Source organism: Notolepis coatsorum, assembly GCF_963971535.1.
Source record: "Notolepis coatsorum genome assembly, chromosome: 3".
Classification (NCBI taxonomy): Eukaryota; Metazoa; Chordata; class Actinopteri; order Aulopiformes; family Paralepididae; genus Notolepis; species Notolepis coatsorum.
The window spans coordinates 41482583-41508039 of record NC_140167.1 but is presented as its reverse complement, the minus strand read 5'-3'; the positions used below and the strand labels follow the sequence as shown (position 1 = coordinate 41508039).

General features: G+C 45.3%; 1 protein-coding gene across 1 annotated transcript in view; it reads left to right on the top strand.

Annotated features, from left to right (window-relative positions):
- Positions 1-24826, top strand: part of LOC311226173 (grainyhead-like protein 1 homolog) — a 44533-nt gene extending 19707 nt beyond the window's left edge. Inside the window, 8 exon segments of the mRNA XM_084311544.1 lie at positions 842-1088; positions 2820-2947; positions 16510-16538; positions 17866-17951; positions 20713-20798; positions 23072-23087; positions 23090-23135; positions 23231-24826. Of these exon segments, the coding sequence (XP_084167670.1) occupies positions 842-1088; positions 2820-2947; positions 16510-16538; positions 17866-17951; positions 20713-20798; positions 23072-23087; positions 23090-23135; positions 23231-23345 (753 nt within the window). The 3' untranslated portion in view covers positions 23346-24826.
- The last annotated feature ends 631 nt before the right edge of the window (positions 24827-25457 follow it).

Here is a 25457-nt window from a genome sequence, read left to right as displayed (position 1 = left end):
GTGTGCTTGCTGGGGTTCAGCCTTTCTCAAATGTTTACACGCTCTGGGGTTGTTAACAGTTTATTTGTGTTTTCTGCAGTCATCTCATGAAAATGGAATTAGAGAGTAAAAAAAGAACAACTACCATTCAACAGTTTTAACTTAACAAATTAAACTATACCACCTCACCCATGTTTGTTAGATCATAATTTGCCACATTTCCAACGTATCCTTCTCGATTAGCTTTTTTCCAGTCGTAATCCATAGCAGAGTTGTGTTCACAATGAATTTCTTTTTCAAATTCAAACACTGGAAGACTTTGTGGCATGAAAAGGGGGTTTTAACTTATTGACAAGCAAATAAGAAGGAATGTTCCATTGTCACCAAGAATGTGGCCATTTTCAGTTTTTCAAGTTTGAATTGATTTGAATGGAAGGTGAATTGCAAACCTGGCTCCGTAGGCCTTTGTTTTCCAGGTTGAAATAGAAAACCAGTGTGTGATTACCAGAGTCTACCAATAGGGGGCAACATAGAACACTCAATATAGACTGAGGATGGCCCTAGCCAGGCGGCTAGACACAGGCAGCCCGCAGTCTGTTGAATTAACAAGGCAAGGAGGCCTGGCCTTGGATTACTATTGTATCATCATTGAGAAATGTTTACAATTTAGAAGCAATCATTAAAGAAATAGGTCATGTAAGAATTCTAGGTTGAACTAACAGTTTTTTTTTGTTGAACAAACACTAATTCGCTCAGTATTAAACATACCCTTTCCCCTGTTTACCCCTCTCAATTCTACCGCCCTCCCCTCTCTCTCTCTTTTGATCTACCTCCTATTCTCCCCTTCACCTCCTCTCCTCAGATCTTCATCTCGGTAAACTGTCTGAGCACTGACTTCTCCTCGCAGAAGGGAGTGAAGGGCCTCCCCCTGAACATCCAGATCGACACGTACAGTTACAACAACCGCAGCAACAAGCCCATCCACCGCGCCTTCTGCCAGATCAAGGTGTTCTGCGACAAGGGAGCCGAGAGGAAGATCCGGGACGAGGAGAGGAAGCAGTCCCGCAGGAAGGGCAAAGTCACCGATCTCAACAGCAGTCTGGGCCCCTGTGAGTGGTGAAGGGCCCCCTTTTTTAGGACGCCAAGCACCTCGTAGACCGGCGACGTCATTAACTCGGTCACTCATTCAGTTCAGTAGCTCAGTGATTTGTGTCACTCTGCCCCTAGTGGCGGTTGGTGAGCATGATGCTTTGTGTTCAAAGAGCCTGGAAGGCGTGATGACAACGTTTCCCCATCTATGACACCTCGTGTTGTTGTTAAACACACAATGGGGATAGGAGTGTACACTGTCTATACTCGTTCAACATACAGATGCATGTTGTTGGTGTGCGCATGGGTGTACACACCAGCTTGTTTATTTACCAGTGACCTACATTCATCCCCAAACCTGTTTACCCCAACTCTAAACCTGAAATACAGAATTTGTCAAAATAAACATGGTTCAAATAACAAACTCAGCAAGACCGACGGCTTCTCAGTTACAGTGGGTGACAATATTGTCACAAGGAAAGATGAAATTACCTACCTGGGGTCCATCCTAGAGGCTAATCTCTCCTGTGACAAAATGGCATCCAATGTAATAAAAAAAGTCAACCAACGAACTCGATTCTTGTACCGGATCTCCTCTCTGGTAAACAAGAACACCCTGAAGACTCTGGCAGGAGCACTCATTCAGGGGTACTACGACTATGCTTGCACCTCATGGTACCAAAGCACCTCAAAGGCGCTAAAAACAAAATTACAAACATCTCAAAACAAACTGGTCAGACTACTGCTTGACCTTACTCCTAGAACCCACCTCACCCCTGCCCACTTCGACAACCTAGGATGGCTTAGAGTAGACGACAGAGTACAACAACTTGCAATGGGCCTGGTCTACAAGATACACTACACGACCAAGGTACCCATGTACATGTCAAAATACTTCCCAAAGGTCAGTGAATACCACGATCACAACACCAGAGGGAGCTCCACAAATCATGTCAAACCCAGATTCGGCTCAAATAAGGGACTAAACACGTTTCGCAATTATGCCACATCAATGTGGAACGCCCTACCCAAAGCTGTAAAGGAATGTGGATCACTACCCACTTTCAAAACCTCTCTCAAGGGACACCTACGGGAGACTGCAATTCAACACTGGCCCCTGTAAATATCCTAACCCAATCATTCCAACCCCCTCCAATGTACAGTCATTTACCTAGTATGGTTTTGTCAATAGTTCAATGTACAATTGTGTTTGTTTGTACAGTGTCTCCTCCCCCCCCCCCTCAATGTACAGTGTTACTTGTTTATACAGTATGCCCCCCGCCCCCCCCCCCCCCCCCCAACCACCTCCAATGTAAATTACCCAGTATGGTTGTCAATATCCCAATGTACCCAACCCCCCCCACCCAACCTCCAATGTACAGTTTCTACGTCAAATGTATATACTCCCTTTTCTTGACTCCTTCTGTATCACAAACAGTACTGTATTTGCAAATCTGGTATGTCATAAATGTATAGATGTAGCAGTACTGACTATCTGTATGTCATGTATGTCATATATGTCTATATGAATTGAAAATGGGGGACCCTGATGGAAACAAGACAAACGTCTTTCTCAGGTCTGCATCCCCTTAACAATTGTATGTATTGAGCCGTACTGTATTGTACCCATTCTGCAATCTGTTAAATAAAGTTTTCATTCATTCATTCATTCACATGCATGCACATGTACAGAAGAACGCACTCCAAATCACTCACAGAGTCCTTCTCCTGTATCTGTTCCCCCTCCCCAGTTGTGGACGTCAAAGTGCCACTCCTGCAGAAGCGTAACGACGTGACCATCTTTAAGATGATGACCGACTTCGACACGCAGCCCGTCCTCTTCATCCCCGACATCCACTTCTCCAACTTCCAGCGCCATGTGAGTGAGAACACAAGCCGCTCCTAGTGGCAGTAATACTTTGTATTCGTGTTTTAAATTTCAACTAGATTTCTGATATAAATGTATTTGTATTCGTATAAAGGTTGGCTTTATGCACATACAGTAGAGTTTTGAAGAGTTTGACTTGCAAATGAGCCTATTCTACCTTGAATATAGCTCACCATTAACTCAAAATATTGATTTATTTTAATCCAATTTTCACAAACATGAATGTAGACTAGAAATACTCAGACCTCCTCCCCACTTTGCCGTTATTTTTCACTCTCAACATTTTACTGGGTAGATGAAAGAAACAAGAGTTGCCTATTGCCAACACAAACAGTAATTGATCAAATCAGTAGGATATCACAAAGGGACGATGCATGTCAAATGTCAATATGATCAGACAAGCTGTTGAGTTCATGGTTTTAGTTTTGGTTGAATATTGCCAACATGAGGTGGCATGTAGTAGGAAAAACATATGTATCAAGTTTGGTGAAGATCGGTAATGCATCACTTCCGGTTTTCCATCTATGAAATTATCTAAATAATAGATACTTTTTGCCACACAACTAATTTTATGAATGGCCTTGGAGGAGTAGGGGAAAAAAGAAATACAAAATCTAATATGGTGGACTTTGGCACATTTTCTGTTCATGAGTAGCCGCATCTCTGGGTATTATTTTTGTGACTGTTCGAAGAGAGATATGCTCATTTGAAGATGTAAAGTTTGACCTGATGGTGGCGCCAGAGGGAGGTCACCAAAACCAATAGGTGTCTTCGGCTGGGGGCCATGAATCTTCACAGCAAATGTTATAGCAAGATATCTTACAGACAGCCAGACAAATTGGGCTGAAACCTCCTTTCGAGAGGAAAAACTTTACAGCATCAAAATGCATTAAAACGTCCAGTTTCAATGGCACAGTCTAATGTTTGTATGAAGAGCTCACCCAGTCATTTTGAGAATTCAATCTCCCCAATCTCATGGCTTTGTGGTCAGTGGTGGGGGTATTTATATAAACATGAGTAACTTGAGTGCAGGTGACAAATAATGATTCTGGCACGAATACATACAAAAATACAACAGAAAATAAGCTGAGACATTGGACTGCGTCTATTTATCTATTCAGCCACTTTCGTGGCTTTTGAAGGCATTGTATGGACATCTCTCTCTCTCTCTTTCCCCCAATGCTCACAGTGGTCATAAGGGCGTGTGCCAGTTCTGGTGTGTTACAGCCTGGGGTTACGAGGTCACTGTCATTGTCAATAAATATTAACATGCTCCTCAGAGGCTGGCGAGCTGCTGTTTGTGTGTATGTTGTACGTTGGTGTCCAAAGGCCTTTGATCCAGTGCGAGCTCCACCCAGCCGGTGGCAGTGCTTGGATATGGGCACAGGAGTGATACGTGTAAAGAGAAGTTAGTAGATGGAGACGCTATGCTTCAGTAATTACCTAAACCCAGATAATCAACTGTTAGTCAGTGTGATCCCTGGCCCTGATTTCCTTTGCTGAGTCCCATCATCTGGTCTGGGGGGGGTGTTCACTTTTTCCAAAAATCTAGTTAGAACTAGTTAGAAGTTCTTCAGAATCCTGCTCCTCTTCAGCAGCTCCATGCCTTTCATAATCATGAATAATAATGTAGTAAAAATGTAAGTAGCGAGAGAGAGAGAGAGAGGCCTTGTGCACGTGAGAGATGGACCTGCGGCTACAGGCAGATAGAGAGAGAGAGAGAGAGAGAGAGAGAGAGAGAGAGAGAGACCTTGTGCACGTGAGAGATGGACCTGCGGCTACAGGCAGATAGAGAGAGAGAGAGAGAGAGAGACCTTGTGCACGTGAGAGATGGACCTGCGGCTACAGGCAGAGAGCGAGAGAGAGAGAGAGAGAGAGAGAGAGAGAGAGAGAGAGAGAGAGAGAGAGAGAGGGCTGTTTGTTAGGCCTTGGAAGAGGTCTGCATTCTTCTAGTTCATGTTGTTTTGGTGCAGTTGGCCTATCAGTTTTAACATTGCATGTGATCCTTTAATGGTACACTTAGTTATATCAAACCTGGCCACTCTTCAAAGGGCAATAGTCAGGTTAAGGTGACCGTATGAAACCTCCCATCTGCTAGTTGGCGGCAACAGATAGATAATGACTGTGTGTCCTGATAGGAGAGAGAGAGAAAGAGAGGGAGAGAGAAAGAGAGAGAGAGAGAAAGAAAGAGAGAGACTCTAGTTGGGGGTCAGACGGACAGAGAAATAGAAATGTCTCTGTTTATTTAATTTATTTAATTTATACTCCCACATATTCATGCATCATTTGTTATCTGCCTGTCTGTTTTATCTGTTTGAGAGAGATAGAGATAGAGAGAGAGAGGGAGATAGAGAGAGAGAGAGACAGTAATAGGGAGATGATGAGAGGCAGGTGTGGGTGTGTGCGTGCATGCATGTGTGTGTGTGTGTGTGTGTGTGTGTGTGTGTACCAGTGATCCGTAGGCCACAGCAGCACTGTGTGTGGTTCATTAGGTTCTCTTGTGTTATCCAACGGTATCTTCCTCCTCCATGACCCGCCTCCACCCTGGACTCTGAGCTCTACTAGTGCCTTATATTCCACGTCTCGCCTGTCACTCAGGAAGAGCCCACGAGAGACACACTCCGCTTCCAGCAGAGGCATATGACTGTGACCACAGAAGTTGCCTTTGAGAACCAACGGTTCTCGAGCCGTAACGGCACATGGGGCAGGAGCCTATCTCCTGTTTCTGTAGCGTGAGACAGCTTGATGTACAAGTACACCCCTTGGACATGACGCTAGTATGTCGCAAGGACTTCCCCCCAAACCAACCCTTGATGCTGAGTGTCAAGCAGGGAGGCTATGGGTACCATTTTTTAAATAGTCTTTGGTATGACTCGGCCGGGGCTTGAACTCCCAGCCTCCCGAACTCAGGGCGGACACTCTACCCACGAGGCCACTGAGCCGGTTTCTGTGACCACAGAGGCAGACTATAAAACATGGCTCTGGATGCTCTGTGTGCTGACTCAAGAGTTTTGATATAGCTGGGATTAAAGGGATAGTTCAGATTTACGTCACTACGGACTCAACTTTCATTGTTATGCTGATGATACTCAGCTCTATATCAGCACCTCACCATCCTCCCAGCTCCCCCCACAGTCTGTAGTCAACTGCCTCCACGCCATAAAAACCTGGATGTCAACCAAATTACTGAAACTCAACAGCAAAAAGACAGAGCTCATGGTTGTGGCCCCCAAGGCACTGCTCGGGAAGGTTGGAGATCTCCTCCTCCACGTTGACGGCTGTTCCATCTCCCCGTCTCTCGAAGTCCGTAACCTGGGCGTCACCCTTGACTCCACACTTTCATTTCACTCCCACATCAAATCCGTCACCAAGTCTGCCTTCTACCACCTCAAAAACATCTCCCGTCTCCGACCCTCACTCTCAGACTCTGTGGCTGAGACCCTGATCCACTCATTCATCACCTCCCGGTTGGACTACTGTAATGGAGTCCTGTTCGGGGTACCCAGCAAAGCCCTGGACAGGCTCCAGTATGTTCAGAACTCAGCTGCCAGGGTTCTCACTCACACCAAGCCCTGGCAGCACATCACCCCCACCCTCATCCACCTCCACTGGCTTCCAGTCAAGTTCCACATCACCTTCAAGCTCCTGCTCCTCACCTACAAATCCCTCCATGCCCTCGCCCCCCGATACCTGTCTGATCTCCTCCACCAGTACACTCCATCCCGGAACCTACGATCCTCTGATCTGGGTCTCCTCTCCATCCCTCGCACCAGGTTACGGACTTTTGGGGACAGAGCCTTCAGCGTGGCGTCCCCTACCCTCTGGAACTCTCTCCCCCCCGAAATCCGCAACGCCCCAACCCTGGACACCTTCAAATCCGGCTTTTCCCCATCAGTTAGTTTAGATTAGATTAGGTCCATTATCCCTTACCTTCCCTCATCCCCCCTTTCCCCCCCCCCCCCTATTTTCCTTGCCCTATTTTTTGTCCTGATTGTGAAGCGACCTTGGGTTCTATGAAAGGCGCTATATAAATTTGATCTATTATTATTATTATTATTATTATTATTTTGATCCCTAGCCCTATTTCTGACTTGACCAATGAGGATGTTGAATGGTAGTCCCTTCTCAACACAATCCACGCTGTTCCTCATACTAGCTCTGGCTAATTATCCACAGACACACACACACACACACACACACACACACACACACACACACACACACACACACACACACACACACACACACACACACACACACACACACACACACACACACACACACACACACACACACACACACACACACACACACACACACACACACACACACACACACACACACACACACACACACACACACACACACACACACACACACACACACACACACACACACACACACACACACACACACACACACACACACACACACACACACACACACACACACACACACACACACACACACACACACACACACACACACACACACACACACACACACACACACACACACACACACACACACACACACACACACACACACACACACACACACACACACACACACACACACACACACACACACACACACACACACACACACACACACACACACACACACACACACACACACACACACACACACACACACACACACACACACACACACACACACACACACACACACACACACACACACACACACACACACACACACACACACACACACACACACACACACACACACACACACACACACACACACACACACACACACACACACACACACACACACACACACACACACACACACACACACACACACACACACACACACACACACACACACACACACACACACACACACACACACACACACACACACACACACACACACACACACACACACACACACACACACACACACACACACACACACAATGCAAAGTCAATGGGGTTGAGCGCCTGTCTGTACAAGCTGACTCCTCAGTGCACTCAAAGTAGATTTCAGTCAGCTTCAGTCAGCTTGTACAGGCATGTGCTCGACCCCACTGACTTTGCATTGGTTTGTGGCGAACTATCTGGGGTTAATATGAGAAACAGCATGGATCATTGGTAAGTAAAATAATTACTATCCCTTTAAGCATTTTGAGAGGTAAAGTGCTAGACTGTAGATATAAAGTATGTGCTCAAACAACCAGGAGTTTGATTGATTGAACATTTTATTAACAGATTGCAGAATGGGTACAATACAGTACGGCTCAATACACACAATTGTTAAGGGGATGCAGACCAGAGAAAGACTTTCGTCTTGTTTTACATCAGGGTCCCCCATTTTCAATTCATAACATTTATGACATACACAACATACAAATATACAGTACTGTTACATCCAGACATTTATGATATACAAATATACAGTACTGTTTATTTACAGACAGAGTTTCTAAAAGAGAATATATACATTTGAGGGGGAGGAAACTGTACATTGGGGGGGTTGGACATTTACCGGGACCAGTTTCGAATTGCGGCCTCCCGTAGATGCTTTTTTACAGCGGTTTTGAAGGTGGGTAGGGATTCACATTCTTTTACGGCTGTGGGTAGGGCGTTCCACATTGTTGTGGCATAATTGCGAAATGTGTTTAGTCCCATGTTTGAACCGAATCTGGGTTGGACATGATTTGTGGAACTCCCTCTGGTGTTGTGGTCATGGTATTCACTGACCTTTGGGAAGTATTTCGACATGTACATGGGTACCTTAGTGGTGTAGTGTATCTTGTAGACCAGGCCCATTGCAAGTTGCTGTACTCTATCGTCTACTCTAAGCCATCCTAGGTTGTCAAAATGGGCAGGGGTGAGGTGGGTTTTACGAGTAAGGTCAAGCAGTAGTCTGACCAGTTTGTTTTGTGATGTTTGTACTCTTGTTTTTAGTGCCTTTGAGGTGCTTTGGTACCATGAGGTGCAAGCATAGTCGTAGTACCCTTGAATGAGTGCTCCTGTTAGAGTCTTCAGGGTATTCTTGTTTACCAGAGAGGAGATCCGGTACAAGAATCTTGTTCGTTGGTTGACTTTTTTTATTACATTGGTTGCCATTTTGTCACAGGAAAGATTTGCCTCTAGGATGGAACCCAGGTATGTAATTTCATCTTTCCTTGTGACAATATTGTCACCCACTGTAACTGAGAAGCCGTAGAGGTGCTACTTAGCGTAGAATCCACGAGGGATGAACGCTCTCTACTTTAAATAACAAATCTTTATTCTGGTATGGTATTTGTAAGGCCCGACAACACACCTTAATGTCCCCATCGGCCAGATGCGTCTTCTTTAACTCATTGACCGCCACGCTGTTTTCTCATCTCTACTCAATGGCGCCAGCGTTATTGACCATTTTAGCGATGTTTGCGGACCCATCGTGTGTTCTGTATTATAGCTATGGAGACAATAGTATGGCTCATTTGACAGGCATTGTTTATAGTCCAACATTGACAAACCAGTTCATTTCTACATACTGGATTTTGTGTGCTATTACACGCTAAACATCGCCCCTTTCCAAAATAATCCAGTCTTTTTTCATAGATCGCGAGATATGGCGCGTTATATGCATTATGACCAAATCGTTCGGGTTGCTCGCCTGAAACTCCAAATACTTCCAAATCAAAGGTATATACCATGTACATATGTGTCTTCACAAAATCATCAAGGGGGGGGGGGGGTCGTTTTAACTCGAAACTACGATCGTTACCAAAAGCATAATTAGGTCCGGTAAAATATAACACCGTGATCGGTACAAAACCATGTTTTAGGTTTGGTAAAATAGACATAGAATAGACCTTACCTTAGCCAGAAGGTACTCCAAAAAGAATAATCCCAGTGATCCCATCGCGATTATTTATATGTGTATACTCGTGTATACGGGAAATAGGTTTGAGGCGATAAAATCTCAGAGCGATCACTCTGTCCTGATTTCCTCTGAGGGGGAGGAGTTCTTGCAAAAAAAAATTCAAACGGTAGGCGATACTGCCACCTGGCAGGATTCGATCGTCATTGCAATTTTAATGTAGGCAGCGGTGCAAGGGAGATACAGGGAGGTCCGCGCGAGTGGTTAGAATGGGGATCAGAGGAAAAAGATCAAAGGATCAAAGTCGGGTTTGGCGCTCAACGGTTGGCGACGAAACCCAAGTAAAGTCGGGTTAAACAAGTCAAGAAGCAACATCACAATAAATAAAAAACAAAGACAAAAATACCAGAAAATCCAAAATAGAATGTAAAATAAATAAATAAAATTAATGCAACACTCCCAGACATACCCCACGTGAAGGTAAGGAAAAACTCACTAAAAACCTAGCAATAGGAAAAAAGCACCACAGGCAATGTGGAGGGGAGAAACCTTAGAAGGGCCGTTCAAGGGGGTATCTCCCTTCTTACAGTAGATGTCGGTGATAGTAGTGTTGCTATAAAACAGGCTAAACAGTTGATAAGCATGCACATATACGTGTAATGAAACACAAATAAGTACATGCAATAGCAACTGAACATTTTGAAAGATTGAAAATAGAGCTGATGGCGGATCCATTTGAGCTGGTGGGGCAGCGTAGAGAGGGTCGCATCCTCCCGGTCATCACCACGAGTCTTGCTATGTAGGATAGGAGCACAAGTCGAGGGCTGGGCTTTTGTTGATTAGACAAAAATTGGAATGAGACCACCAACTGTGTGCATATTTACTGCCCCCTGTTGGTCGATGCGTGAGTAGCTCTCAGAGTGCTGCCATAAGACTGAACTGAAAATAACTGTTGCACAAAAAAAAATACTCTCTCTCTCCCTCTCTCTCTCTCTCTCTCTCTCTCTCTCTCTCTCTCTCTCTCTCTCTCTCTCTCCCTCTCTGTTTCTCTCTCTCTTTCCCTCTCTGTTTCTCTCTCTGCCTCTCTCTGACTCTCTCTCCCTCTCTGTTTCTCTCTCTGACTCTCTCTCCTTATCTCCCTCTCATTTCTCTCTCTGCCACTCTGACTCTCTCTCTCTCTCTCTCTCTCTCTCTCTCTCTCTCTCTCTCTCTCTCTCTCTCTCTCTCTCTCTCTCTCTCTCTCTCTCTCATTTGTTTACCTTTCTCTTTTGGCCATGCCATGGGGGATTTGGGTGGAGGAGTTTGATTTATTTTTGGACAGTGAACCTGACTTGACAACCCTGGTGAACTCACCAATCTGTTTGGGATGAACCCTGTGTTCCCATTCAGAATAGATTCCTGTAAACTTTACACCAACGCCGGCTGTGGGATCTAAGCACACTGTCTATGTTCACAGGAACACGCCGACATTATGGGAAATGCACGTATCGTCTTCTCCAGAGTCAGACAAGAAGATTGCCTAGCTGTTGGTTAAAAACACCTCTCCCGTAGTTTTAGATTACTATTTATTGTGAATTTATTGTGTTTCTGCAACATCCCTCCCAGATAAATATAGTCCCATGCATGCCCTTTTCAGAGAGGTCAGAGCACAGGGCGCCTGCAGTTGTGGTGTTCAGTGCCTTGCTCAAGGGCATTTTCTTGGCAGAGTTGATGGGCACAATAGATAATACCAGTAATACCATGCAGCCACCCTCCAGTTGCCTGCTCACAGCTAGACTACACCCTCCAGGGCCCTCATTCATCAACGTGTGCGTAGAACATGTTCTATTTCCACACGTAAGCACAGAATTTAGAATGAGTGTACGCACAGGAATATTGGGATTCATCAACCGTGCGTACACAGGTCCTATGCTCCTCCGTGTTGATGAATACCACTTTGTTCTACCGTCAATGCTTGTGCATGATTATCCATATATGGTCATGAAAGTGAGGAAACACCCCCCATGGGATGTGAAATAATGGACTGACCCGAGCGGAACTCTGAGAAGCTTCACGGAGATTTTTCACTGCTGTCGAACCAAGAAGACACAACGCACGTGTTTATGGGATAAATAAAAGGCGGACTTGTAAACGGTGATGTCAGATATCAATGGCTCCCTAAGACCATTGCTGCAATTCTGCCTGGACAGCTCAAAATACTAATAAAGACCGTTCGTTGACCACTGTTTGGCGTTTGTTGTGTGTCATTATAACCGTGCTGTAATATGAATGCCTTTATTAGTTGTGTTCGATTGGCTATATGATTTTTAGAGGCATCTATTTTGTTGTCGGTATTACCGACAACAAAATAGATGCCTCTAAAAATCATATACTATTAGGTAGCCTATATGAATTACATATAATAGCAGCCATAGCCTACATTATGCAACAGTAACTTGCGCATACCAGTGTATGCGACGGACCAGTGTATACCTTGTATCATATCATATTCATATAATAGTTTACTCTATCAGCATACCAGCATGTAATATGTTCTTTGTTAGAACTCAACTCGTTCGACAGGCTGACAGACGTGTACACTTACGGTGATGTCGGATATGATATCTATTAACCATTGCTGCCTGGGCAGCGCAAACACAAAGACCGCGCTGGAATATGACTGCCTTTTCCTGTGTTGTTTGATTAATACCCAGGGATTAAAGTTCTCCTAGAGGCATACTACAATCTATTTTGATGTCAGTATTGGGTAGCCTATATAAACAATAATACGAGAGCATATACAAGAACAATGAATCTCACTGCATGTATGATGTAGCATGCCTTTCAATACATGAACTTGAATTCCATCATGTTTGTGTGCGGGACTCACAAGGCTGTTGTCACAATGGGTGGTACCGGTACAGTAATTCATTGTAAAATAGCAACAGTAGTGTAATTATGGTCAAAACCCTATAAATAGCATTTGGAATAATAGATCTTTCTCTCAGAATGAATGCAGCATGGTTTATATAGCGTTATCGGAATATACGGGGTGTAGGCTACTGACTGACTGCGCTCCGCCAGTGTTGAAACTAATGCACATAAGCTCATTTCCTTGTTGTAATAATCTATTCTACCACTGGGCGTCAGCTAAGTGTGCTCAGAGCTTTGCGTAGACATAAGCACAAAGTCAAGTTCAAGTTGAAATTGATGAATCCCACTCTTTGCTTAGAAATGATCGTACGCACAGGGTAAGCACAAATCTGTGCGTAAGACACGTTGATGAATGAGGGCCCCAGGTGCCTGCTCACAGCTAGACTACACCCTCCAGTTGCCTGCTCACAGCTAGAATACACCCTCCAGTTGCCTGCTCACAGCTAGAATACACCCTCCAGGTGCCTGCTCACAGCTAGAATACACCCTCCAGTTGCCTGCTCACAGCTAGAATACACCCTCCAGTTGCCTGCTCACAGCTAGAATACACCCTCCAGGTGCCTGCTCACAGCTAGAATACACCCTCCAGGTGCCTGCTCACAGCTAGACTACACCCTCCAGGTGCCTGCTCAGAGCTAGACTACACCCTCCAGTTGCCTGCTCACATCTAGACTACACCCTCCAGGTGCCTGCTCACAGCTAGAATACACCCTCCAGTTGCCTGCTCAGAGCTAGAATACACCCTCCAGGTGCCTGCTCACAGCTAGAATACACCCTCCAGGTGCCTGCTCACAGCTAGACTACACCCTCCAGTTGCCTGCTCACATCTAGAATACACCCTCCAGTTGCCTGCTCACAGCTAGACTACACCCTCCAGTTGCCTGCTCACAGCTAGACTACACCCTCCAGGTGCCTGCTCACAGCTAGACTACACCCTCCAGTTGCCTGCTCACAGCTATACTACACCCTCCAGGTGCCTGCTCAGAGCTAGACTACACCCTCCAGGTGCCTGCTCACAGCTAGACTACACCCTCCAGGTGCCTGCTCAGAGCTAGAATACACCCTCCAGTTGCCTGCTCAGAGCTAGACTACACCCTCCAGGTGCCTGCTCACAGCTAGACTACACCCTCCAGGTGCCTGCTCACAGCTAGACTACACCCTCCAGGTGCCTGCTCACAGCTAGACTACACCCTCCAGGTGCCTGCTCACAGCTAGAATACACCCTCCAGGTGCCTGCTCACAGCTAGACTACACCCTCCAGGTGCCTGCTCACAGCTAGACTACACCCTCCAGGTGCCTGCTCACAGCTAGAATACACCCTCCAGGTGCCTGCTCACAGCTAGACTACACCCTCCAGGTGCCTGCTCACAGCTAGACTACACCCTCCAGGTGCCTGCTCACAGCTAGAATACACCCTCCAGGTGCCTGCTCACAGCTAGAATACACCCTCCAGGTGCCTGCTCAGAGCTAGACTACACCCTCCAGTTGCCTGCTCAGAGCTAGACTACACCCTCCAGTTGCCTGCTCAGAGCTAGACTACACCCTCCAGGTGCCTGCTCACAGCTAGACTACACCCTCCAGGTGCCTGCTCACAGCTAGACTACACCCTCCAGGTGCCTGCTCAGAGCTAGACTACACCCTCCAGTTGCCTGCTCAGAGCTAGACTACACCCTCCAAGTGCCTGCTCACAGCTAGACTACACCCTCCAGGTGCCTGCTCAGAGCTAGACTACACCCTCCAGGTGCCTGCTCACAGCTAGACTACACCCTCCAGGTGCCTGCTCACAGCTAGACTACACCCTCCAGGTGCCTGCTCAGAGCTAGACTACACCCTCCAGGTGCCTGCTCACAGCTAGACTACACCCTCCAGTTGCCTGCTCAGAGCTAGAATACACCCTCCAGGTGCCTGCTCACAGCTAGACTACACCCTCCAGGAGCCTGCTCACAGCTAGACTACACCCTCCAGGTGCCTGCTCAGAGCTAGAATACACCCTCCAGGTGCCTGCTCAGAGCTAGAATACACCCTCCGGTCAGATTCTGTGCCTGATTGGTCACTGGTCGGCCTCTCTGCCTCTAGGTCATATCTGCCCCCCTGGATTTATACCATTTATACCAATGATCAACAGAGAAATGACAGTGGAAGATGAGAGGTTTTGCGCCTTGCGACTGCAGCGATGAGTTGGTATGAGTCACACCTGGAGGGATTCAACCCCAACCTATGTGGTGCAGACTATAGCCATGCACTTCCTAATAGCTGCTTTCTGCTACCTGTGAATGTGGTCAGTGTTGACCAGACTGGGCTCACTGATAAAAAGGAAAAAAGGAAAATATGACGCAACTTGAGATTCGGCTACTTGGAATATATAGAATTTTAAGTCTTCCTGGAAATCATAATAATACTTTTATTTAAAATAAATTTTCTTTTGTCTTTTGCTTTAGATCTGACTTGAGACTTGGCCTAAATGACTTGAGACTTGCCACAATAAGACTTGAGACTTGGCCTAAATTACTTGAGACTTGCCACAATAAGACTTGAGACTTGGCCTAAATGACTTGAGACATGCCACAATAAGACTTGAGACTTGGCCTAAATTACTTGAGACTTGCCACAATAAGACTTGAGACTTGGCCTAAATTACTTGAGACTTGCCACGATAAGACTTGAGACTTGGCCTAAATGACTTGAGTCTTAATTAGCTTGGACTTGCTGCCCTGCAGTTTACCAGACACACTAAGCATGACATTTTAAGTGAATATGTTGAATAAAGCCAATGATACACATGTACAATGAACACACATTATAAAGGAACAAGGAACATGCAACATGCAACAGGGCGAAAGTGGCTCAGGAGGTAGAACGGTCTGAAAGTTCCCAGTTTGATTCCAGCTGCTCCCGGTAGCGTATCAAAGTGTCCTTGAGCAAGACACTTAACCCCTAACTGCTCCCGATGAGCAGGTCGGCACCTTGCATGGTTGCCTCTGCCATCGGTGTGTGAATGTGTGAGTGAATGTGAGGCATAAATTGTAAAGCTGTTTGGATAAAAGCACTATGTAAATGCAGTCCATTTGTAATTTATACAACAATTTCAAAATGTACTAAGCCTCAGGTCATATAAGGAAATCGGTCAGTAGGAAATACTATACGCACAGTACCTCTGTCATGGGGTGTCCTACTATTGTGACCAGGACAGTAACAGAAGAGAGTAAAAGTCACCCCAGTAGCAAGGTATTAGCAGGACAGCCTGGAAGACAGTAGTATGTGACAAGACATGTGAATGTGTACATATACGCACAGTACCTCTGTCATGGGGTGTCCTACTATTGTGACCAGGACAGTAACAGAAGAGAGTAAAAGTCACCCCAGTAGCAAGGTATTAGCAGGACAGCCTGGAAGACAGTAGTATGTGACAAGACATGTGAATGTGTACATGGTGTATATTGTCTAATAATAAATATAATATTCTGTATAATATTCTGCATAATTAAATGTGTCCACGGCAACACGTACTGTGTAAAAGAGTGAGTGTGTGTTTGTGTTTGTGTGTGTGTGAGCGTGGAAGAACAATAACGGGACATGTGCAGGACACCTGGGACAGTAGTAGGACAGTGGAAGGTCACCTCAGGACAGTGTCAAAAGCTCTCAAATGTGGTCAATGTCAATAATATTAGCATATTATGCTTACTGATTGCAGTCCCTGTGCATGTAAATCACCTCATATTTTGGCAGAATGTTTTGGACGTATCTATACTCTGCTTGACTAAAGTTACCTCTCTCTCCTTCCCTCTCTTGCTCCACAGGCATTCACAGCAGAGGATGGAGAGGACAGGTCAGTTCTAGGAAGCCCTGAGTGAGTGCACGTTGTTTGTCTGTCATTGCTTTTATTGCTGGCTGGAAAAAATGGAGTGAGGCAACCTTTGTGTGTGTGTGTGTGTGTGTGTGTGTGTGTGTGTGTGTGTGTGTGTGTGTGTGTGTGTGTGTGTGTGTGTGTGTGTGTGTGTGTGTGTGTGTGTGTGTGTGTGTGTGTGTGTGTGTGTGTGTGTGTGTGTGTGTGTGTGTGTGTGTGTGTGTGTGTGTGTGTGTGTGTGTGTGTGTGTGTGTGTGTGTGTGTGTGTGTGTGTGTGTGTGTGTGTGTGTGTGTGTGTGTGTGTGTGTGTGTGTGTGTGTGTGTGTGTGTGTGTGTGTGTGTGTGTGTGTGTGTGTGTGTGTGTGTGTGTGTGTGTGTGTGTGTGTGTGTGTGTGTGTGTGTGTGTGTGTGTGTGTGTGTGTGTGTGTGTGTGTGTGTGTGTGTGTGTGTGTGTGTGTGTGTGTGTGTGTGTGTGTGTGTGTGTGTGTGTGTGTGTGTGTGTGTGTGTGTGTGTGTGTGTGTGTGTGTGGTGTGTGTGTGTGTGTGTGTGTGTGTGGTGTGTGTGTGTGTGTGTGTGTGTGTGTGTGTGTGTGTGTGTGTGTGTGTGTGTGTGTGTGTGTGTGTGTGTGTGTGTGTGTGTGTGTGTGTGTGTGTGTGTGTGTGTGTGTGTGTGTGTGTGTGTGTGTGTGTGTGTGTGTGTGTGTGTGTGGCTGTTATTGGTGATCAAGCAGGTGTGTGTGTGTGTGCTGTTATTGGTGATCAAGCAGGTGTGTGTGTGTGTGTGTGTGTGTGCTGTTATTGGTGATCAAGCAGTGCTGTGTGTGTGTTGTTATTGGTGTTCAAGCAGTGATGTGGTGTGTGTGTGTGTGTGTGTGTGTGTGTGTGTGTGTGTGTGTGTGTGTGTGTGTGTGTGTGTGTGTGTGTGTGTGTGTGTGTGTGTGTGTGTGTGTGTGTGTGTGTGTGTGTGCTGTTATTGGTGATCAAGCAGTGCTGTGTGTGTGTTGTTATTGGTGTTCAAGCAGTGATGTGTGTGTGTGTGTGTGTGTGTGTGTGTGTGTGTGTGTGTGTGTGTGTGTGTGTGTGTGTGTGTGTGTGTGTGTGTGTGTGTGTGTGTGCTGTTATTGGTGATCAAGCAGTGCTGTGTGTGTGTGTGCTGTTATTGGTGATCAAGCAGTGCTGTGTGTGTGTGTGCTGTTATTGGTGATCAAGCAGTGCTGTGTGTGTGTTGTTATTGGTGTTCAAGCAATGTTGTGTGTGTGTGTGTTGTTATTGGTGACCAAGCAGTGATGTGTGTGTCTGTCCATTTCAGCTCGGGCATGAAGAGATTACCCTTCACTGAAGATGAGTTTGGTTCAGCCCCAAACAAGATGGCCAGGGTGGAGGAGCCAAAGAAAGGTACTGTGTGTGTGTGTGTGTGTGTGTGTGTGTGTGTGTGTGTGTGTGTGTGTGTGTGTTGTGTGTGTGTGTGTGTGTGTGTGTGTGTGTGTGTGTGTGTGTGTGTGTGTGTGTGTGTGTGTGTGTGTGTGTGTGTGTGTGTGTGTGTGTGTGTGTGTGTGTGTGTGTGTTTAGGGGGGTTGTGCTATGTGAGTGTGTGTGCATGGTGTACTATGTGTGTGTAGGGGGTTGTGCTATGTGAGTGTGTGTGTGCGTGGTGTACTGTGTGTGTGTGTGTGTGTGTGCGTGTGTGTAGGGGGGGTGTGCTATGTGAGTGTGTGTGCGTGGTGTACTGTGTGTGTGTGTGTGTGTGTGTGTAGGGGGGGTTGTGCTAGTGTGTGTGGTGTACTGTGTGTGGTGTACTGTGTGTGTATACTGTGTGTGGTGTACTGTGTGTGGTGTACTGTGTGTGGTGTACTGTGTGTGGTGTACTGTGTGTGTGGTGGGTGTATGGCATGTGAATGTGTACATGGTGTATATGTCTCTGATAAATATAATATTCTGTATAATATTCTGCATAATTAAATGTATCCACGGCAACACGTACTGTGTAAAAGAGTGAGTGTGTGTTTGGGTGTGTGTGTGTTTGTATGTATGTGTGTTAGTGTGTGCGCTGCAGTGGGTAATGTTAGTGCACGTGGTGAAACAGCCTCATCCTTGTCTGGCACCGTGGACATTAAGGAGTGTTACAGAGAGGAGGAGTGTGTTGTTGTTATTATTATGTGGATTTCCGTTTTGGGTGTCTGTTGATGTTCAGACTCTCTTTCCAGGCCCCCCCCCCCCCCCCCCCACACCCACACACACACACACACACACACACACACACCCCTCACGCCATCCTGGTCATGTGATGTCAGGTCAAAACACAGATGCTGGAGGCCTCCACTGACCTAACAAAATACCTTTGCTTGATCTCATTTCACACACACACACAAACACACACACACACACACACACACACACACACACACACAAACACACACACACACACACACACACACACACACACACACACACACACACACTGTGCACTTTACTCTACATCCTGTTCACATAAACAAAACAGGATTTTTAGCATCCATCAGCATAACACTTGTGCTAATAAGTATGTACAGTATGTAAGATTTAAGCTCTTATCGTTCTCGACGGGGAGATTGTGTCATCATCACCGGGCAGGACAGTGGCTCAGGAGGTAGAGCGGTCGTCTGGTAGTCGGAAGGTTCCCGGTTCGATTCCTGCTCCTCCCGGCCCGGGCAGCGCGTCGAAGTGTCCTTGAGCAAGACACTTAACCCCTAACTGCTCCCGACGAGCAGGTTGGCACCTTGCATGGTTGCCTCCGCCATCTGTGTGTGAATGTGTGAGTGAATGTGAGGAACAAATTTTTTTGTATAAAACGCTATATAAATGCACCATTTGCCTTTATCAAATCACTGCGATGAACAAGGCAAGGCATAGGAAAAGGTCAATATGAATACAAATTAAATGTATTATTAGTAAAAAGCAACAACTTGTTTATATGTGTACAGACAAATGACTAAAACTGCAGAGCCAGAGGTTAACCTCTCCCACTCCAGGTTTTGAGATAGGTCACTAATCCTGTCTAGAATGACTGATTTGTGGAAGCGTTTAAACCATTGGGTGAAGCAATACAACTTTTAAAAGAGAAATTGCCTGTGATTGACAGATAGATGTGCTAGTGTTGCTCATTAGGTCATTCAATTGGCTACAAGCTTAAGGTAAACCCATCCCTTGCTTGTTTTGTTTGTTGTTTTGTTTTGAGTAGCTCCAGACATTATGCCCGATGACATCACAAGTTTGATTTTACTTCTCTGGATTCTGGCTTTGGGAGAGAGTAGCTCATATCTACTTGGCTGAACTGTCCTTGATCATAGAAATAACATATTGGAATTTTGAGGAATGTTCCCCTTTTAAAGTGGTTTTGAGAGGAGAGTTTATAACGGTATAGGCTGGCTGCTGCATATAGTTTGCACCTTTATATGTCCTCCTCATACTCTGTTAGAACACAGCCAAGAAACTCAAACAAAAAACACTTAATTATGTCTTTAAATAGAAGGTAATTCACAACAAACAGACTCACTGGCCTTAATTGAGAGGTCACTCCTGCAACCGTTTGGGAAACAACACCACCTTTTAATTTGAAGCGAAATTATTTTGATATTGTAGAGAATTGAGATGAGCCTCACCATCTGTGTGTCTGTCTGCATGTTGTGTGTGTGTGTGTGTGTGTGTGTGTGTGTGTGTGTGTGTGTGTGTGTGGTGTGTGTGTGGTGTGTGTGTGTGTGTGTGTGTGTGTGTGTGTGTGTGGTGTGTGTGTGTGTGTGTGTTGTTGTGTGTGTGTGTGTGTGTGTGTGTGTGTGTGTGTGTGTGTGTGTGTGTGTGTGTGTGTGTGTGTGTGTGTGTGTGTGTGTGTGTGTGTGTGTGTGTGATCTGTTGTAGACAGGAACACCATGATCCACTCCAAATCCACAACACATTAAGTCACCTGGAGCAGCAGCCAGGCCACATGGCCTCAGCCAGATACTGTAGATAGTAGAATAGTATCGGCTGTTTGATTTGGCTTCGGTGTCCTGCTTTGACTCCAGCCTGGTGAGGCAAGTGTGGTGAAGCATGGTGTGTGTGTGTGTGTGGGGGGGGGGGGGGCATGCCGGCATGCTTTGTGCTTCATCTGATGAACCTCTCTCCTTCTCTCTCCTCCATGCAGTCCTGCTGTACGTGCGTAAGGAAAGCGAGGAGGTATTCGATGCCGTCATGCTGAAGAACCCCACGCTGAAAGGCCTGGTGGAAGCGGTAAGTTCCCCATAGTTCAGTGACTGTTTTGCCATGATAACGTGGGTGGTCTTCGTCGTGATTCGAGTGTGTCCGCCTGCCTGTCTGCCGGTAATGTTAGTGCACTGAGACAAAGGATGCATCACTCGGCCCAGAGAGAGCTCTCTCTATGGGGACTTAACCGCCTCCACAACAGGTTAAATTAGTTGTGACAGCGCTGGGCCTGGTGTCCTATGGAGGGATTTGAGAGAAGAGAGAGAGAGAGAGAGAGAGAGAGAGAGAGAGGAGAGAGAGAGAGAGAGAGAGAGAGAGAGAGAGAGAGAGAGAGAGAGAGAGAGAGAGAGAGAGAGAGAGAGAGAGAGAGAGAGAGAGAGAGAGAGAGAGAGAGAGAGAGAGGGGAGAGGTCATATGAGGGAGAGAAAGACCAGCATGGTGTGGGGTAGAAGGCGATGAAGGGATGGTTGTGGGTAGAGGGCGATGAAGGGAGGAGAGAGAGAGAGGAAGAAGCAGACAGGGTGTGTCGTGAGAGAGAGAGAGAGACACAGAGAGGAGGAGGTGGTGGAGAGAGATGGAGGAGAGGAGGATGATTCAGAGTTGTTTGGAGGGTCAGGTTGAATAGAGAGGTTAAGGGTACAGTAAGTTCTAAAGAACAGACAGAGCTGCTAATGAATGAATTTATAAGCAGATCTAGGCAGGCTGTACAGTTAGTTGTGCTTGGTTTGGGTTTTTGTGTATGGTCCTTATTTGGGCATTTGTTGAAGATGTCTGTAGTATAAGGTGCTATAGATAACATTCTGCCACCAGATGTCGTACTAGAGCACCACCATGTAATTTATCCAATTAGGTGGGGAAATGGGTAGTAGGGAGGGGATGCGTGAATATTAAAGGCAACCAACTTGTGTTCAGCTTTTCGTTCAGCGTTTCTCTGATTGGCCACACGGCCATGTGACCGCCCTAGCACACGCCCTTATCCGCTGAGAGACGCGGCAGACGCGCTGGTCGAACCAACGCGCTGGTCGAACCAGTTCAGACAGAGGTGTTTATTTATATTAATAAACATATCTACTAGAAACACTGGTGTCTGTTGTGTGACTGTACTAAACTCTTCCACCACATGACCGACATTTGACATACAGTACACCTCCTATCTATGTTGGGATTATGTTTGGTCATGACAAAACAATAAAAATCGCTACTGTTAGTAACGCTGCCACCACCCACTTCAATGACAGAGCTCTCATATTCTTTTTTATCACTGGAGATATATTTCTCACTCACCATTGTATTTTGCGCCATCTGACAATATCATAATGATGTGTTTTCTATATATATCCACAATCATTCATCTAAAAAATGTATGTACAGTGACGAGTGAATCTGGTAGTTGGTTGTTAAAAACGCGAAACATAATAATCAGTCAGCAGCGCTCCACTGCTACCGCAGCTGAACACAAGTTGGTTGGTACAGCAGCTGACACAAGTTGGTTGGTACACAAGTTGGTTGCCCGCGCTGCCGCTTGCTCCTTGGATTTCATTTGGGACGTGGGACGACTGCCGCTTGCCTGCGCGTGGGGGCGGGGGGTCGCGGCCAATCAGAGAAAAGCCGAACACAAGTTGGTTGCCTTTAATATTCACGCGGAGGGGATACATGCATGCAACATGTAATTTGACCCGCCAACATTTATTTATTTATAATTTTATTTCATCAGTAGGGAAAAGCAATACTCAAAAGCTCTGTGGATCTATTATTAAAATAATTTACTCTATACACTAGAGTACACTAAGTAAGGGATAATGTATAGCTACGAGGTCATTGTCTCAAAATAATTGACTGACACAGAGTTTAAAATACAGAGGCGCCGCGCCGAGGTGTTTTAAACGTCAGTGAAGGTCAATTATTTTGCGACAATGATCGAGTATAGCTATACATTATCCCGCTTATTACATGGCTAACTTACTAACAATATACCTAATTTATTTTACATCGACAAGACGAGATCAAATGCAGACGCAGTTCTGTTCTGGCTCTGCTGTCATCGTCACACACACTCCGCTGTCAGTGCAGTCGGCAGGTGTGTCTGATTGGCTGCACTGATGCACTGATGTCAGTGGGCTTGATTGCGAACAGCTGCGCACAGCGGTCATTATTGTTCAGCAGAGGTCCGTTATCGAGTAATAACGGACCTCTGACGAGCGCTATTGACCAATCACAGCAAGCATTTCGCCGAATGTGAAAACGCCATGTAATAATTTGGTTAATTACCTAACTTATTGCTTTTTTCCCTTCTGCTCCAGATATCAGAGAAGTATGAGTGCCCTACGAAAAAGTTGGAAAGGTCTACAAGAAATGCAAGAAAGGGTGAGTCACATGATATATAAACTGACCACCAGCACCGCTCTTTCCACCATAAATGTTTTGGGATGAACTCATGGCTGCGTCTCTTATCACCTCAGGATCCTAGTGAACATGGATGACAACATCATCAAACACTACTCCAATGAAGACACCTTCCAGATCTCCGTGGATGAGCTAGGGGGCGTGTACAAGCTCACCCTAACTGAAATCTGATTGGTCTCATTTTAAATGGAGGAAATTACATCACCCCCCCCCCAACCCACAGGGATGGAGGACGAGTGAAAGGGAGCAACCAAGACTTGTGGTTTACACATATAGCTATGCTAGTAACCATGACAGAGATAATGGATTGTTTTTGAAACTATCGCCATATTATCTCAATGCATTCTCTTTTTTTGTGTCAAACAGTTAGAAAGATGAAAAGTGAATCTTTCAAGTGGCTGTTGAAAAGCCATAGCTCTTATTCGACAGCAGCATTGATTTGAATGCATACATGTTCATACATTAATTCCCAATTTGATGTAGGTTATACGTTTTGATTAATTTTGGTAAGTTTTGTATGTCAAAATCAGGAATTTAAGGCAATTTTGATTGTAACGATAACTTGGTTTGTATGGGATGAACATTTTGAGTATAGCTACTCAAATATTTCCACTATACTTTTGTATAAGATGTGCAGAGCATTTGTGGTGCTGCTATACCTCATGCTATGCAAACAACAGTCTTCCTTATATCTTTTAATTGTAGGGAAACGTTCTGTGCGTGAGATGGAGAGGTATGCCATAGCCATGCTTATGCGACAATAGCTTGTTTCTTTCCCTTTCTAAAGCCATAGCACTGATTATTTAATTCATTAAAGTAGGGTATTTCACACACAAAATGAAGACAACAAGGAAATGGGAGGAGGCAGCGAGGGCCCTGTGGTTCAGTGTATTAATACTAAACATTCTGGCAGTATTTAGTGTGTAAACTCATTCTCGGCTGCATGCCATTAGGACAGTAGTACATGTTTGTAGCAATGTTTTGTCCTGAGAGATACCATACATGCTATTTTGTGAATGGAAGGGGCTAGACATTTTCTCCTCTGATTAGTTTAGCTAATACCTCTATGTAAGTATTAAATAAGAATAAAAATTCAAATATATATACAGTACATATCTACCTTTCCCCGGTAGAATAGATTTCAGGTAGAATAGACTCTTAATAAGATAGGTCATTGAATGTCTAGCACAGCTCACAGTTCTGGAAGTGCAATAAGATATTTAAGTTCAGATGCATTCAGACACAACACATTCTCTCTTTCTATGCCTATCATCTTTTAATACATATCAAACGATAAAACATGAACTTGTGTGATGATGTAGTTTTATGTGTCCATTGAAAATAATGTTGAGAATTATCTCTACTGTATGTGATCTCTTTTTTTTGTATTATTATCTCAGTACTTAATGTGTATATATTTATTAAGAGAATGGATGTGGGTTATTTTTTACAATATATATATATATCAAAATGTCTGTTACTATTATTCTTAATAATATAATATAATGTTTTTTTCCCCTTTTTATATGAAGTTGTAACATTACATGCCAAGGGAGAAATGTTAACATGTTTTTAAAAGATGATGCGTTCTTTTATGTTTGTAAAAGCCTTTGATGCACAAAGTGCCCAATAAAAGCTATCCTTGAGCTGTACCTGGTGTCAGAGTCATCCAGCGCAGTGGTAATCTGTACACTGCACTTTATATAACATCATTCCTCTTCGCATTGTCCTACAGATATGAAGAGTCCGTCAGGTCAACGGAGGACATTTTTGGTGTACCAGAAATCATGGTTTACATAATGTATCTAGTAGCTGTGCCGGTGGTCTAGACTAGAGCTGTATTGAGAGAGATTCTATCTTCAACCCACAACAGCAAACAAATACTGTCTCAAAGAGCCAGATGTGAGCGTCAGCCCTAACCATTCTAACAGGAAACAGCCACAGGAGAATCGCTTGCCCCGGAGACTATGTGTTGTGAGCACGCAAGCTAGCAAGCCTCCGTGTCCTCAGATGCCTTCTTCATACTGCATCATCATCATCTAGGTCGTCCTCGGACGGGCCCTCCATCGGTGCTTCCAGTCATCCTGATCCTCCATGCATCTGGCTAGCTCGCAGGTGCTTTCTGCTCCCGCATCTCTCCTGAGTATATCCACATTATGTTAATGTGGGACGTCCTCATGATCGATGCCCGTGTGTTGGCTCCCACAGCACAAGTTTGCTGGTTGGCAGCTCATGGTGTCTCTGCCACTTTCTTGCTCACCCTTAGCCCCCCCCCCCCCCCCC